Source organism: Haliotis rufescens, unplaced genomic scaffold (assembly GCF_023055435.1).
Source record: "Haliotis rufescens isolate VD_foot unplaced genomic scaffold, xgHalRufe1.0.p SCAF_5, whole genome shotgun sequence".
In the NCBI taxonomy this organism is placed as follows: domain Eukaryota; kingdom Metazoa; phylum Mollusca; class Gastropoda; order Lepetellida; family Haliotidae; genus Haliotis; species Haliotis rufescens.
In genome coordinates this window covers 39,400,978-39,418,727 of record NW_025964223.1, presented here as the reverse complement: position 1 = coordinate 39,418,727, position 17,750 = coordinate 39,400,978, and the positions used below count along the sequence as shown (strand labels likewise).

General features: G+C 38.7%; 1 protein-coding gene across 3 annotated transcripts in view; it reads left to right on the top strand.

Annotated features, from left to right (window-relative positions):
• LOC124123768 (transmembrane protein 45B-like) overlaps positions 1-16,567 on the top strand; it is a 47,783-nt gene extending 31,216 nt beyond the window's left edge. Inside the window, exons 1-2 of one of the 3 annotated variants that reach the window (XM_048383630.1) lie at positions 3,096-3,115; positions 14,343-16,567. In XM_048383630.1, coding sequence (XP_048239587.1) covers positions 14,370-15,251 — 882 coding nt within the window. In that variant the 5' untranslated portion in view covers positions 3,096-3,115; positions 14,343-14,369 and the 3' untranslated portion in view covers positions 15,252-16,567. Of the gene's footprint in view, positions 1-3,095; positions 3,116-5,057; positions 5,438-14,342 lie in introns of those variants that run through there. The other 2 variants (XM_046486938.2, XM_048383629.1) reach the window with 2 other exon arrangements.
• The last annotated feature ends 1,183 nt before the right edge of the window (positions 16,568-17,750 follow it).

Genomic DNA, 17,750 nt, shown 5'->3' with positions numbered 1-17,750 from the left:
GAACGACCATCGGTTTCTGACACGCCAAAGGGATGCGACTCTGCACAGAGAACCCGTGGTCCCGCGTCTAATGGGATATTGTGTATATTCGCACCGTGTTAGTCCCTGTAACTGAAAACATAATTCTGGATGCCATCAATGTCCTTTTATCTCACTCAAAGCTACCAGAGATGGTTGGTTTGTTTGTTTTTAACGCCGCACTCAGCAATATTCCAGCTATATGACGACGGTCTGTAAATAATCGAGTTTGGACCAGACAATCCAGTGATTGATATCATGAGCATCGATCCACGCAATTGGGATAGATGACATGCATCAACCAAGTCAGCGAGCCTGACCACCCGATCCCGTTAGTCGCTACCAGAGATAGTAATGCACCCATAAAAAAGCAAGGGATAGCGAGGATCATACGATTTTCTTCAGAAACGACAAGAGTTTGCAACCTAGAAATGTCACTGAATGTATGACTCTATGACAACGAAACACCGACATATAACACCTCCATTGCAAGAGCTTCAGATGACAATACATTGCACGTTAAGGGACGCATTTATTAACACTTTTATTAAAAGAGAATAATTAGTTGTGAAGGGAGCCCACTGTATAAAAACACAGTGTACCATGCAATCTTCGTTTGGTGTTCAAATTAACACTGCGCAACATGACAAACGTCGAGTACATCTAAAATCATGCTTAAGGCAGGCGTTTTGTATCCAATACACTTTATGTGTTGGCAATATGTTATTAACTGATTGCAGAGACCATATAATATGGTCTCTGCTGATTGTGAAACAGAATGCACCAAACATAGAACGTTGACGAGCGATCCGATAAAGACGCAGGAGAGCCATCTCCCGTACAGGACCTCCCATCGGCACCCAGACACAAGGGACTCGAAAGCAGATAGCCAATCAAATCGACCTGCACGCGGCTACTGGTTTTTCAGATAGACCATTCGGCCTCGTACAAGTCCAGCGGCCTCGTACAAACCCACCTTTGACTGGTCGCCACATTACAGCACGACAACGCAACACGACAGCATGACATTATATGAGGTTGGTTCAGTGATCACCTTGACGGACATGACACTCATTGTCCATGTCGCAGGGCATGACATCCCCCTTCTATTAAATGCCTCACATGACAGGGGCGGTACATAATAATACAATTCCAATGACGGATTCAAGGATCTGTGTCCCCGCAGTATAATACTGATAACATATTTGTTCGTCGGTGGCTTTTGTCCATACATTATGACTATTTGTCTTGACAAAGGCGTTTTCATACGTCGATCTATAATGAGACTATAACAATGACCATGAAGAGATAGCTGTGTTGGGTTGGGGGTGGGTATTTTGCAATGACTGAGTGCGGTGATAACGTATTAACAATGTGTTTGATTACACCGGTCACTGCTGAGCTGCGCGGGACTTCTGTCAGGACAACAATCGGCAGCAATTACGCTGGCGTTTCATCGGTTTTCAATCGGCGCCTCGGTGGCGTTCCGGAACAGATTTGCATTGCCTCGGTGGCAGTTTGGCAAGAGCCTAAAATGAAGATCGATTGGTCACAATGGCGTTGAATATACCCTATGTGTACATGGCAATCGGGAGAACAGTCGGCTGGTTATGCTAGTTCGCTCGTGACGCCGACAAAGATTTAAAGAACTGTACACCTTTATTAATAACATGAGCGTCGTTTCGATGTAGATTCTTCAAATTTGAGAACGGTGTAAGAATCTACATCGAAAAAATTGACACCATTAAATACAGTTTGTTATGTTGTTTAACGTCGAACTCAATATTCCAGCTATATGGAGCGGGCTGTAAATATTCGAGTCTGGACCAGCCAATTCAGTGATTGATATCACGATTTTCGATCCACAGACAAGCATTGGTTGCTAAAGACCTATTCTAACCCGGACCTTCGGGTTTCTTACAAACGTACACACTGATATAAGTTCCAGGTTCACTGGTGAAACATTGAACTCCAAAAAACCTGTTGAGAATGTCTATATTTAGACATGGGACATTACACTGGACCGATGATTCCGTTTATCCATACGATGTCACTGGGAACGCTACCGCACGGTTTAACGGGTTGGTGTCGATGTTGCGCATGTGACAATCCACGCGATAACACCTATAGACAGGTTTACTGGAATTTACAGAAATAAATATAAGCTGTGAGTTAACGTTCATACGCCCATGCAGTAAAACAAATGGCGTGTATTCGTGAGTTATCGACCGATCGTTTAGAACTATTGGATATATTTCACCCGCGACAATGCCTGTGCTTGTAAAATGAACCAATTCCGGGAATGCAAAGAGCAAAATTATGTATTTTATCTGTCTGACATTTATGGACCATCGATCGGGATTAACACAAGGAGATCGTCCTAAGAAATCAATGAAACATTTTTGTTCCGTTTGTCAACGCCATAAGAAGTCAGATAACGCTCCTAGACTGAACTTTACAGACGGATACACAACGCTCCTAGACTGAACTTTACAGACGGATACACAGGGCGGATTTACTCGCCCACAGCTGTGTTTAGGTTGATAAGACGTTTAATGAAAACCAGGAAATTGTTTGCACGTACATGAACTTTGCAAAAACAGAAGCAGTCCCTTCCCTACTATGCCAGAAATACATGTCCACCACAGACTCAAACCTTGAACCTGATTTCTACAGCTCATGCACCCGTGAAGATCCTGGTTAGAATAGGTCTTCAGCAACCCATTCTTGCCATAAAAGGCGACTATGCTTGTCGTAAGAGGCGACTAACGGGATCGGGTGGTCAGGCTTGGTTATTGCATGTCATCGTATCCCAATTGCGTAGATCGGTGCTCATGATGTCAATCATTGGCTTGTCCGCCTAAACAACAACAAACAAACACAAAGCAGGTTTAACTGATGGTTTCCATCAGAAACGAATCAACATCCACACCAGCTGTCAGAGTGATCTACCGAGGTCATATTGCTAGATCGATACTCATGATGTCGATTATTTAAAGACCGCCGTCACATACCATCGAGTCTATATATACGTGCATTCTTTCCGTAGTCTCCCTGTCGGACCAGATTTAGCAGTCAGCGCCGAGTTGCCGGACAGGTTTGATTTTAATATTTAATGATTCACTGATTTTTGTTATGTCAGAACTTACATCTATCTATCTATCTATCTATCTATCTATCTATCTATCTATCTATCTATCTATCATGTAAGTGAGCGAGATATGTTATTACACCAGCTATATGCACGCACATATATGTACACAAATAATAATAATAAAAATAATAAATCGCACGACATGCACATATATGTACACAATTACTACTACTACTACTACTACTACTACTACTACTACTACTACTACTACTAATAATAATAATAATACTAATAATTAAAAAATGATAAATAATAATAATTCAGCGCAGAAAATAATTGCATTTCTATCTTCTCGGCGAGAATGACTATATATTGAGTGTGAGGAGTCGTCTCTTTCTATCTATTTAGGCAAATAAACATATCATTCATTTCATATCGATTATTCTGGACATTTACATTAATAAATAAAACCGGATCAATCACATGGGTGAAATGTCTTGGCATTGATAAACTTAGTTTCATCTATCACGTGTCTAGGTTTGGTAGGACGGATGAACGTGAGGCTATGAATACGGGTAAACAAGCACACACATATATGTACTCCGGGTACACTTCTCTCTGGGGCAGTTGAAGCACGGAGTACTTCACACAACCAGGAGAAACAATATTACATCAGATTGAAAGACTTTTATTTGCAGGGTCTATACTTTGAATTTCACATGCGCGAGCTACTCGCGCGTTTGTTCTTTGAAAACACGTCTGTGCAGATTAATCATGACGAAATGATGGACAAAAAACAAACAATTGCAAGATCGTGCGTGTAGAATATGGCAGAAGGGTAAACAACACACCTTACGGTGGGTTCAATTTCTGGGACATTTACCGTTCAAAATAAAATCTTCCTTAAAAGATAAAGATACAGTACATATAATTTCATTTGAATCACAGAGACATTAAATTATTTATCAAATTAACATTTAACATAAAATCATGTTTTTCAACCCTGAATGTATCAAGGTCAATGTTAGAAATAAAGTACGTTAAGGCAACTAAGTACAAGTTGAAACATGGAATATATTTATAAATCTGCGTGAAAGTAACCAGACGTGTTGAAAATGGGATTTCTTTTCTCTTTTCGGCAGTTGTATATTTTGCATAACACCAACAACTAAAGATGTAAAAAGTTGTAATTTTCACCGCTATTTTGCCTTTTACACCCAAAGAAATGTGTTTCGTCGGATAATCGAGACTGGTTATTCTCTGGCGTTGGCGTTTTATATTTACTTGAACTGGGTCGATGATTCTCCTGGTGGTCCCCGAGTTTCATCATAATCTCAGCATTATCAATTATGTCGAGGCAACTTTAAAAGAAATGTTTGGCCCGAGACATTAAAACTTGTGTTACAAAACAAACATATTTCTTAAACTATTTTTCTTTACTTGTAAACAACAGAATCTCTGATCTCGTGCACAGCTGACGTAATTACAAAATAACATATCGTTTTACGTTTCAGCCATAGCAGTAAATTCATTATCTTCTGGCTGGCCCTTCTCTTGAGTGTCTGGTTGGTAAACATGCCCCCGTCGCATGGCAGTGCTGCTGTGCGGGGTCAGGGAATAGACACATACTTTTTAATGCAAATTGTGTGTGTGACGGGTGCTTCCGGTAGGGCAGGTCATGCATACCCTTTTCCAGAACACCCGGTGTCATCACTGATAGTCAGTGATTCATTCATATACTTGGCACCGCTATTTTTCCTTTTACGCCCAATAGAAGATGGCTCGTCGGATAATCGAGTGTGGTTATTCTCTGGCATTAACGTTTAAAATCTACATTTGAAAACGAGGAAGTATTTGACCGAAACTGATTTAAGCTTGCACCAGCTGTCTTCAATTGTTTTTCATAGGACAATTAAGCTGAAGACAAAACACTGAGCTGCCAATCAGTCGTCCTCATTGCTGCATGTTGTAGCCTCAGCGTCGAGAGTATATCGGACTGTAGGCTATTTCGGGACGAGTTTTCCTACGCGAAAACCTTGATCTATTTGTGGTTACATTCATGTTACGTTCACGTACAACGACAGTCATTCCCTATCCGACCGAATCCCCATCACGTTGTACTGATTGCCTGCATGTCTTGACACATTCGTTTGCTTGCTTGGTGGAACAACAACAGATCGATGCGTTGGGGTTGGGTCACGTGAAATCACGTGGTTTATGGCGGCGCTGTGAGAGCAGTCGACGCGACTTTCTGTTGAGGAGCGGGCTACGCTCTGATTTGAACGTGACAGCAATCCATTGTCAGGGAACTGAGGAGTGATAGTGGTAAGTACTTGCTATAGATGTGACTTTGTTGTGGTTAGGGTCTTCATGAAATTGATCATATTTCACGAGAAACACCTGTTTGTGGCGATGCCACGAATTGGACGACCGGTTTATGAATGAAAGCGAAGATGTGTGTAACTGGGTTAAGTACTTACGTTCTGGGCACATCGCTTGGGGAGAATACGCGGAATGTCATTTGTTAAGTAACATTCAGCCTCTGAAAGACAGTGGAGGATATCTAGTCTTGTTTATTGTAAGTAAAGAGCAACTATTGTCGTAGATTAATGGCATATTTACAAAAGCCTTTATCGTCAGCTAACACTGCTGCACTACATCCGAAATTCTGTCGCCTGGACTACCCAGGTGATAACCTGATAACCATGTCTGCTTTTGTGGACTCGTGGCTCTTTTCATTTTTATTCATGCATGGTTATTATGTAATTCGTCTGTTCAATTCGGAATCTGGAATGAAAATATTCAAATGAAGCTATTTTCGAAACAATTTTTAATTAACGCCATTGGAATAACTCACAGTGATTAATGGAGCGTGCTGCCTTGTGCAGCGTTCGGGGATTACGGATGCTGTGAGTTGTTTGGCGTTGAGTACGCGCTGACAGAAACGGATCAATCGAGTTTAAGGAAAACTTACTGAATATTATATGAGTTATTAACGTTTGGGGTGGGTACTGAATAATCGATATCATCCCACTGCATTGTATTGCGTTTTCAACATAGTGTTACACATTTGCTAGGAGTTGCTAAGCTCAGCTAGCGACAGGATATTTGATTTTCTCTCTCTTTACACAAAAGCAAATGTTATTCAGGTTAAGTTTGTTTACAGTTACCCAATCCCACCCACAATGTGACAGTACTGCAGAATTATGGCCCAAAATAATCTCTGAAGCTATGTTGATCTATTTGGTTCGACACAAAAACGACTTCTTCAAAGGTTGCAGGAAAAGTGCATGATTTTAATGCCCAATGTTCACTTATCACATGCAATTGGTATGTGATGTGCAATCCCACACGTAGGCACAGTGGGAACTCAGTTCATCCCTACTTATGTGAATGGACTGAACCACTATTGTTGGACTTATTGTTTTATAATATCTGTTGCCCAATCCATTCATCTCTTATCGTTTTCCATAAAATATGCAAGATAATCTCTCGCACGTTTTCAGTAATAACATGTCGCTCCTGTCATACGTACTCGACACACTTATCAACTGTCTGTTAAAGAAATAAACAGAAAGTGTGCGAAGCAGGTATCGAAACACGTTTACAAAGGGAGGTAATTATATTTACCGTATTTCCTTGAGTATAGGGCGTGACAGCAATCCATATTTTCTCATAAACTGAGTCGGAAACCGCAATCAGCTGTACATACGTTTTCTTCCGGTAAGTCGATTAAAATCACCTATTATTCTTCGATAATTTTTATGCAATGATCGGAAGAATTGTATCTGAAACTGTTATTTTATCAGGAATATTTTTCCAATATCGTGATATTTAAGTTGCAGCTTCTACTATATACATTAATGATAACAATATCCAGAAGCGTAGCACTTTGGTACAGCTGATCGCTACTGTCGGATATTTTTTACGTATGGAACAATTTGACCAGTCACCGTCGAGGCTCTCACGATCGCGAAAACTTAATGTTGACACATGATAGTCAAACTACAACAAATATGACTTTTAACGAGTCAAAGTATGGCATTTATGAAATATGTATCCATTCACTGTCAATTAAAATTCATTTTAACGCGTCGATGGCGGTAATCTGACCCTGCATGGTTGCTGTAAATAACGGTGAGTTGCGCGATCTACCGATAACTTCATTTGCGATTGAATGAAATTTTGAAAAGAAATAATAAAATAGATCATAAACATAAGTCCACATAAACAATGAACCCTTATTTTATATAAGCAGGCAGTGTAATTCAGGATTAAATGGCGTACTTTAGTACTGATTTATTGATAAGGTATTTCCAGTGTTACGCGCTCACGGTAATGTCAAAGCGAAAATGGATGCTTTTGTGAGGCGAATGGTTGATGTATGGTTTTTAATCGAGGAAAATATTGTTTGACATGATAAAACATAATTTGATTATCAAACAGTTCGAAATAAGATTTTTATCTCTAAAACAGTGACTGTAAGACGTATTGCTGTGTTAGTTTAAATGGGATGAATGTAGATGCAGTAACTGAATTATTTTGTATTGTCTGTCGGAAACATCATCAACCATCAGATGCAAAGTCTGGACTTGTGATTTGTTTAAGAAAAAACTTCAGAACGCAAACATAAAAAAATCCCAGGAAGAGTAGGGAACATGTTAATAACTGTGTACATGAAAATGTTACGTATAAGCCCCAGCCAGCAAAACAAGTAATAATAATGAATATAACTGTTTGATTGGCATTCTAGAGGGTGGCAAATGACTAAAAAAATGTGTTTTTCTGGTCCAGATTCAATTGTTTACAGACCACCGTCAAATAGCTGGAATATGGCTGAGTGTGGTGTTAAGCCACAACAAGTCACTCACAAGTGAGTAGGGTCACACACTCAACTGGGGTGCCACAAATCTCTACGTGGAATTGTGTGCCAGAATCCTGTGATTATTGGTTGAATCCCATCTTGGACCTTAGGGCTTTCCTCCCACAGTGATCTAACAAGCAGGCTGACAATCCACTAATCGTGACATTACCAATTTGGTCAGGCCTGTTGAACACCCGGGCACCTTATAAATCCCCAGCTGTTTGTTTAGACAAAGGCTACATCTCAAAGGTATGCTATCGGAAGTGACACAGTCAGGTAGTAGATCTTGACCACGTTTGGTGAAACCATGCATGCAGCTATGGTGCTGACAAACTACACATAATAATCAGATCCTGGTGCTACCAAGTCATGCAATTTTGACACCATAAATACCTACCCTTCATGTGACTTTTAAAGAACAAAAGTTCCTAACCTATGTTCTTCATTTTAACATCTATCGTTAACCAAACTATTCATGCTTGCAGTTGAGATTATGATGTATTCTGAAGTAGGTGAACTGAAATGAGAGTACTGAGAGTATACTAAAAATTTTCTGACTCAAGACAAGACCTGTTCACATAATTTCATGCATCTATAAACACATCCTGAGAGAATAATCTGCTGATTTCAGACCTAGAATCACCCATGTTCCCAGCTACCTGCAATCTCATTTAAGTCAGATCTCAGTTCTCGCTACCGCTATAAACAAAGTTTGTGTAGCGGTAGTGAGAACTAAGAACTGATCTTAATGAGATTGCTACCATCTGATGCCTGGAGTGTTTATTGTTCATAGTGTATCAAATCTGGAAATAACAATTCGCCCAGTGATTGTAAGCTCACCTGTACGATTGTACGTGTTCCATCTGTAAAATTAATCACTGAATAGCAATCCAGTTTTAAACATTTATCCATGTTTATCTGAATGTGAAAATATTCCAGAACATTCAGATTTTTTTATGAATATATCAGAGTTAATATTCAATATTCTTTCTGCAATAATATCACAGCTGTTATCATGGTTGTCATGGATATGATATGCTTTGGAACAACAGCATGACTAATGCGGATATCGAAGCAGCTCCATTCGTCCATTCGTCATGTTTTGTTTCTGGCGCAGAACACATAAACCGTTCAATAATCGTGAAATTTTGTCTATTCATGCACTGATCTGGTGTTGTTTGCTATTCAGGAATTTGTGTCTTTTGAAATGAATTTAGAGTTTCCATGGCGAAAAGTTGGACTTCAGTTCAAAGCGGATTGGGTTCGTTTCTGGAGCTCATAACTCATAAACTGTTGATTATTTCTTTGTGAAATGTGGTATACACTTCAGGCAAGTACTGTACATGTGCCTTGTTTTATGAAAGGCATTTAGCAAGTTTTAGATTCTGCTTTTCAATAACAAATTGGACTTGTTTCTAATGAGGGTTTCAATTGGCGTACCGTAACTCATAAACCATTCAATAATTCTTGATGAAACTTTGTAAGCACATCAGATATATTACATCATACAACCCTGTTGGAATTCCGCTAGACTAACATCTAGTCTCTGAAATGAACATATTGTACGAAAAAAAACCAGTTGTTAAATTATCTTAATAAAAATATAATAAAAAGGAGCCCAGAGACTCTTCATTCCTGATACTGCAGTAATCTAGACTTACCAAACATTATAGACTTGCATGGGCTGTATTTGATATATTTGTATCAGGGTCTGTAGTATAGAATTCCGGGTGACAACAGATCCCCAACAACCTAGGCGTGTGTTGAGAGGCTTGTGTTGAGAGGCAGCTAAATGGATGGGGAGTTCAGGCTTGGTGGCGTGGTTGATTATGTGACATTGTACGCTGACAGAGTGGGACATCACTAATATAACAGTGTTTGTTAAAAAACAAGCTAACAAGGCATCATTCTTCAATTCAGGAGTTGTTTAATTTCTTTGCTATTTTGCTATGGAAATATGATTTAAAGTTTTGAAATCTTACATGTGACATTGCTATCAAATGAAGTGCTTAGTATGCAAAGCATTTAAAGAATAGAGGGATTGAAGTCCCCCTTAAAAAGCCTTGATTTTAAGTGTCAACCTTGAAAAGCTTTGAAAATCACCAACATAGCTTGAAGTTTCTACAAAATGACATATACATTATAATAAAAGATTAAAATTAATGACAGACCTAATTAATATTATTTGTTGGTTGTGAAAATAGATCATGTTGGAAAATGTGTAATGTTCATACTGCTTTTTATGTGGTATGCTTGATCTTTAAGAATATTAACAGACTCAGGCTAACCCAACTTAAGAGCCCTAAAATTGGCATTTGAAAGCCTTTAGAAGCCTGATTTGTATCCATATCTGTATGAACCTTGACTCATTTAGGTGTGTAGTTTGTTTCTGGGACAGAACTTCATTCGTGCATAGGATCCAGATGGTAAGTTGGTGCCTTTTGCTATATCAGGCTCTTTAATGTTTAAGTACATTTTGCATTTCCATGGAAACAGGTGGGACTTCAATTTTAAATGCTTAAATTTAAGTTTTCGATTCACTTACGTTTTGAGTCAAAGATGTGTAGAACATGGCCTGGAGTCAGAGGGGACATGGTATATTTTCCCTGCCTTGTAATTTTTTTTATGAAGGGAAAAGATTGCAGTAAAGTAAAACAACAGAGTATGCATTTCTTTGAGATCTTCCAATTTCAATTTAACAGTGCTCATGACAAGACAGTTCAGCCTGTTGTCCGGACGGTTAGTACATTTATTTTGTGTGTATATATATATATAGGTACAATAATCTTAATAGGAAGGAGTTTCTGTTGGGTTGATGACACACCTAGAACCACGCCTAAACATTAGATACACTGGACATTAATGGTTTTGATGTCGAGATAAGAGCTTTTAATGTTCATTATGATGACCTTTTTTGGTTTCTGAGTCTTGGGTTCAACATGAGCTTCCCATGATATATCCGACTACAACTCATTTTTCTGTGGATTCCTTGTCAATATTCCCAGAGGCGGAGACAAAATATACAACAGTTTATTATGTTATATTTTGGTTTGATCTTTTTGTTTAATTTTCTAAAATCAAACCATCAGTAAGCAACAACTGGGAGGATTCTGGGGTGGAATAGGGTCCCCAGCCACCTTTGCTGGTCGTAAGAGGTGACCTGATGGATTGCGTTAAGGCTCGGTGACTTGGATCGTTGCTCCCAATATCAATAACTGGATTGTCTGGTCCACACTCACCTGTTGACAGACAGACCACTGTCATATTGCTGGAATATTGCCGAGTACAGCATTATACAGCACACGCACGCAGGCACAGGGCATGATAGCCAGTCTCAGTTAGCTGTGCTGAGTTGCATCCCTCGTGTTGGTATCCTTAGTCTACCTATGATCATGTGTTTGGATCCTAGTATGTATGATTCTTGGTTTGTTAGCACAGTGCCCATGCGCAAGGGTTTTACCAACATTGTAAACATCTAAAGACCTACATCATCTCCAACACTAAGCTGGCATGGTGTGGTATAACTGAATACTGTTAAAACTGCATTAGTCCCTCCCCGTGCACTCCCCGAGAAGCTGATGTGTGTGCACACATAATTGGTTTGGTCCTGTTTGTCCAGCACCTAGCCACAGGAGGAAAGTCCTACGCGTGTTTGCTTCGAGAAAGGTACAGGATTTTTCCAACAAACTTGCAAAGCCAACATTTATTCAATTTTGCCAGTTATTAATTTCATGTAAGTGCAGAGGATTGTTAAACAAATGTGCATTAACTAAGCCTGCGGCAAATAATAGTTCTAAATTTTCAGATGTATTGGCCAATACACCCTCAAAGCCTCTGGTTGTATTGGCAGATACACAGAGGATAGTTTGTGTACCAGCAATCTGTGCTTACCTTCAACATTTTATGTGTGGTTAACAACTGAAACTAAAATAAGTGAAACAGACATTAAATATTTACAAATACATGTCGTTAAGATTTGTTTGCTTGTTTGTTTGTTTAACGCTGCACTCAGCAATATTCCAGCTATATGATGGCGGCCAAATATTTGAGTCTTGCCCAGACAATCCAGTGACTGATATTGTGAACATAGATCTATGCCTCAGGAGTATGATAAAACGCTATCAAGCAAACAAGCACGTAACTGAGCCTCACACGCTGAACCGTTTACTCGCCTTTAACGACCAGCATGGGTCACTGTAGGCCTGTTCTAACCCAGAAGCCCTATATGACATGTTTTGTCAATCAGGGTTTTACACGATTCACAAATATGCGTCCAGAACACACAAATGTAGAGAATGGCCACTGAAGAAAATACTGTGTCTGGAGGAAAGCATGATAATATTCATTGTACCTACAGTGCATCAAGAGCTGTTATTGGTATCTGTTATTTCAGACATCAATCATGACCTCTGTCCATATGATCATTAATTCATTCCAGGCTCTAAAGTAATTATCTAAATATACAGTACACAACACCATGACAGTACTTTACAGGACCCTCACATTGCCTGCAAGGACCCTTAGAATCAATTATTAGGGGTCCCCCAGACCCCCACTCATGTAAGTCAAGGTTGAAAGACCCTGCCAAATGTGGCTGCCATCACTTCGCCCTGGAGGCAGAGCGGTAATGTGAGTGGCCTGACAGGTTAGAAAGTCAAGAGTCCAGCAAGAAGGTTATTCTTTTGAACTGGATTTATTTTTTGTCAGAAATAAATATTGGAAAGCACATGTCTATAGTCTTGACATGCATCTCCAGAGTAGAGTAGGGGTATATGGCATGAACCCTACACCCGTGTGAGAAGTGAGGGGTATTTAAATGTGTCTACCATTCATACAGCTACAGTTAAGACAAAAGATGTGTGGCAACGTGAAATAATGTCCTTTGGCAACGTTTCTCGTGTACTAGAGACTGTAATAAATAGGTCGAGAGTTAAATCTGTGTTGCAGTTAAACACTTGCCCTCAGGACAATGCGAGATAATGCATGTGACAGCGTGTCACCTTCTAGACATCGGCAAGGAACAACATGCATGAGTAACTTTAGAAGTACAGTAAACTATGCTTATAATGAACTCAAAACTACCTCTCGTTATATTTTGTTGTAAGCATAATTATGGGTAGTTGGTAGAGGGAGGGGCTAACATTCTTTGTTATATATCTTTTTTCCATCCATGTTCAGTGAATCTAACATGACAATATACTCCCAATATGTCCAGATAAAAATGTGTTACTTTCGCTTTATTGTCATGCTTGGACTCATTACATGATTAACAGTATAAAGACGTACAGTAAACAAAGGTCAAAATGTTCTGCTTGCCAAACGAGACCCACCTGCAATGAAATACAACTTTCAGAAGTTATTCAAAGTGACATACCCACTCCCAGTAGGATTTGTATGTGGTTGGGTGTTCAGCTACTGCAACACAGGAAGTTACCCATCTTCCCGAGGCAAGAGAGTTAACTGACTTTAAAAGTCCAGTTTCCACCCTTGCCGAACTAGGCTGGAATTACTGGGCTTGATCATAGCGCCACCAGTAGCTATTACCAGTTATGTCCCTTCTAAGTCTCTCCTATGGACCAATCAGATTCCACCTCTCGTACCACTTGCGTTTGCTTCACACAAAATGGTGGCACCCGGTCAGGACGATCTGATCGATAATCAAGATCTATATTGTGATAAAACGCGTCTTTCATCGCGAAATGCATCAAATCATGTGAGCACCTTGATTAAAAACATGAAAAGATTTGGAAAATATCTGCTGACAACGAGTTGGCGGTGCACATGCTTTGCAAATCCTGCAATCAACCGAAATATGCACGACAGTTGACGAACCGGATTTGACATGTGACCTAAATATTCCACAATAGAATTCCCTTAGCCCAGTGTTATTGACCTTTTATTACACTTCACCACTAGAGTTTCAAAGCGAAGCTTGGAGTTAATGTAGTAAAGGCTTGGTAGTCAACGGGGCGACCAAGTGAGACAAATGCTGACAATTGGGCTGTCCTCATACCATGGCAAAATTTCTCTTAAGGAAGCAGTTGCTCCCCTTGTTATCATTGCCACAATATTCTGTTGTTGTCATGTCTCCTTGCTGAAATAATTTGGTAAATGACCCTGGGCGTTCTGTTGTGATTTCAAATTTATATGTCCATGACCCCCTGATGACGCCAACTGTCCCAGTGAAGTAGCAGCATGAGAGCTGTATTTTCATTGGTTGACTAATGAATCTGGGTGCTGTTTTATTGATAGGTTTGTTTCAGAATCATTTCAACTTAACAAATATCTATTCCTTTTTATGGACTTTTCACGATAATTTTTGTTTTTAAGCCATAAATTAAATTAACTGTTTGCTTCTGTTGGCAGGTGGAAAGTCTACTGTGACATTGCATCATGGGTAATTTTGGTGGCCATACCCTACCAGGGTCGTTCTTCATCATCTTCGCCTTGTGGTACTTTGTCCGTCTGTTCCAGTTGTACTACAGCAGTAGGCAGAGAAATGCCCGTTTCACTTCCAGGATAATGATGACCTGCCCATGTTTGTGTGGCCGCTTTAAGGATCTACCTGTTGAAGCCTTTGTGAAAATATTCCTGATCTCTATTGGATTTGGCTTGGAAATATACACCGGAATGTCTCATGGAAAATTTGTAGCTGTTGGAAATGGGCAGCATGCAACAATGTTTTTCTTTTTTGGCCTAACAGGCGTTGTTGACATTCTCCAATATTACCGTGCTCCAATGCCTCCAGATACAGATTACATAAGCTATGTTATTGCCCTTACCATTGAGGGAATACTGTTCAAATTTCATCTCCATGGAAGAACAGAGTTGGATGTGTTGGTTCATACTTTCTTGCTCTATGTAATTTTTATAGGCGTCATAAGTGTCCTCGTTGAGATGCGTTACAGGCATAATATATTGGCACCACTGGCGCGAACATATTTCCTCCTCCTTCAAGGAACATGGTTTTGGCAGATTGCGTTTATTCTGTTCAATCCCATAGAAGGTGCATCACCATGGAAACAGGATGACCATCAACATATGATGATAGCAACGTTGTATTTTACATGGCACTGTGGAGTCAATTTTGTGCTTGTGCTTCTGATTGGGGCAGTTATCGCTTGCTGTTATGGTCGAGGAAACGGGGGGCACCGCGAGGAAGATGAGATGAGCATGAAGAGGCTGATCCATACTGGTGCCAATGGACAGACATTGGTCAGCTTGAATGACGAAAGTGATAGTGATGTTGAATTTCAGAAACCTGTCACCAAATAGCAATGGCAGCACCATCCACTTGTCCATGTTTAACTAAAACAAATTTTGTAAATATGCCAGTGCAAGTTTGGTGATATGATATGTTGATTCCCATGATTTGAAATTAAATGTGATGATGTAGTGACATAAAAATAACAAAAATGGCAATTAAATTGGAAATTATTATTTGATCAGCACTATTCTCATCTAGACTACTGGTATTTAGATGGACTAGTACTAGCTTGAATGATGCGTCGTATGAATTCTCTGGCTTTGATAACCAACTGTCTAGTGCATACCTCAATCTTCATGCTTTCAAATTTGTTTTGAGTTACCTTGCATCATGATACTTGTTTGCACTTCAGCAACTTTAAGTCTATATTCAGAGACATTTCTTCTGTAAGAACTTTTAATGTAAATATGAACTCAAAATAATTTGAAGAAACATGTAAACACAGCTAGAAGTAATGCTTAACATGCATTTTAAGTTAAATGGGTTGAAACTACCAGTAATTACCTTTTCATTCTTCCAAGAGGGTTACCAAGATTTAAATACTTACGATAATGATGAAGTTCAGTGTTTAATTCTCCCTGTACCCTTTGACCTTAACGCTAGAATATAGGTAAAAGTGGTATACACCATACTCACTCAGTAGCTCCTTGCTGGCCAGTATCAAATCAAAGGCAGTTTACCTGTGTTTTATACCTGTGATTTGTACAATACCTGTATTTGATAGGTGCTGGTCAATTTAAAATGCTCTTCATGATCTCAAAACTACCTCGGTACTGTTGCAATAAGTGTACAACTATTTCAACAGTATTGTGATAGTATGATAACTACCTTTGCTTGCTCACAATACTGATATGTTATATTCAACAAGACCACAATAACACAAGAACAAAGCCCCAGCATAAGCAAAGGTTTCATGACATCAAGGGTACTTCTGAATATTGTTATAAATTAGTATATTATTAATATTATTATGATTAATAATAAATAATAATAATTATAAATATATTACATGTGGATACCCACATGTCTCTTCTGTAATGTGTATTTTGGATAGAAGCAACATTTAGATTTAATTATCGCCAGTATTTTTTTGTATTTTTTCTTCAGTTAAAACCATCAATAGTATCGCACATCATCAATGTTGACTGTTCAGGGATTTATCTAGATCTGCTCAGAGGCCGATATTCCACCCCATGTCAGCAGCAAATGTCTAAAAATTCTCAAATTTTAATTTGATAATTTTCCAATTTATCAGGTTCATGTTAATAATATTATCATCATAACTACTCCTGTGACTTCGTAGAGACCGAGGTGACATGTTTTTCTTATATATAAATCACAGAAGATTATGGGGCATTTGATTGCTTTTGCTTTTGTTTCCATAAACCCCCCCAAATAAGCCCTTCCTTCTAAAGGAATACTGTTTCCTGATTGGCTGATTATAGAATGGGTGGGGCTTGTGGTGCATTATTACCACACAGATTTACACAGTGTGCTCACAGGTTGTTATGTTTACACCTGTATAAATGCAAAACATTTTGAAGTCAATTCTCAAATAACTGATGAAGAGGAAGAAGTTTTATTTTTTAATTTTATGTCATTGTATTGAATGCAATGTTGAGATACCTCTTATTTTGTAAAATAAGAACCTTAAAACAAATTCCAGTTTTGAAAAATTCCAATTTTCCAAAGGTACAAAGTTTTGAATCCTAGATAAATAAATCCCTGCTGTTGTCATTAACTGTTGCCATCAGGCCTTGGTAATTGCTACGCACCAATAGTGTCATCAGCTACTATACCCCTGAGTGTGAGGTTCTGTTAATAGTTTACATGAGACAGTTTTGACTTGACTGTGTAAGAGGGAGATACAAGACAAGTTTACCTGGATAGTTCAGGTTGTTTGGAGATATTGTTGTAAATGTTGATACGGCTGCACATATTTTGCCATGTTTATATGATATACATCATTAGCAGATCAATATATATTTCTAATGTTATCATTTAACCAACTACCTTGCAGATTTTAGCATTGTTACATCATGTACCCTGGTATAACCACTTGTGATACGTTACAGATCTTGTGCCTATATACAATATCAATGTAGACGTTCATATAAGCTTTGTTTGAAACAGGCCTTGAACATGCTATTACACTGCATTAGCAGAAGCTTCATGAAAATTCCTCTTTGAGTATATCACATAGGTGAATTGTTTCAGTTAAGTATTATATATTATATCACATGGTAGGCTGCGTAGTTCATTTATTTCGTTACAAGTATTGTGCGGAAATAGGTATTTTTTGCCAAGTTTTAAAGTTTAGATTGCAATCTTATTCTTACATTTGCTATATCAAATTTCTCGAAAATATAATATCATTTGATACATGTATTTGAATTATTTTTGTAATCATTTTTACATGAAGACTTTTCTTATTGTATTCATTTGAAATTATTTAGCAATGTCAAAGTATTTTTTTTTTTAATACATTGAGTCACATTGCAGTTGAT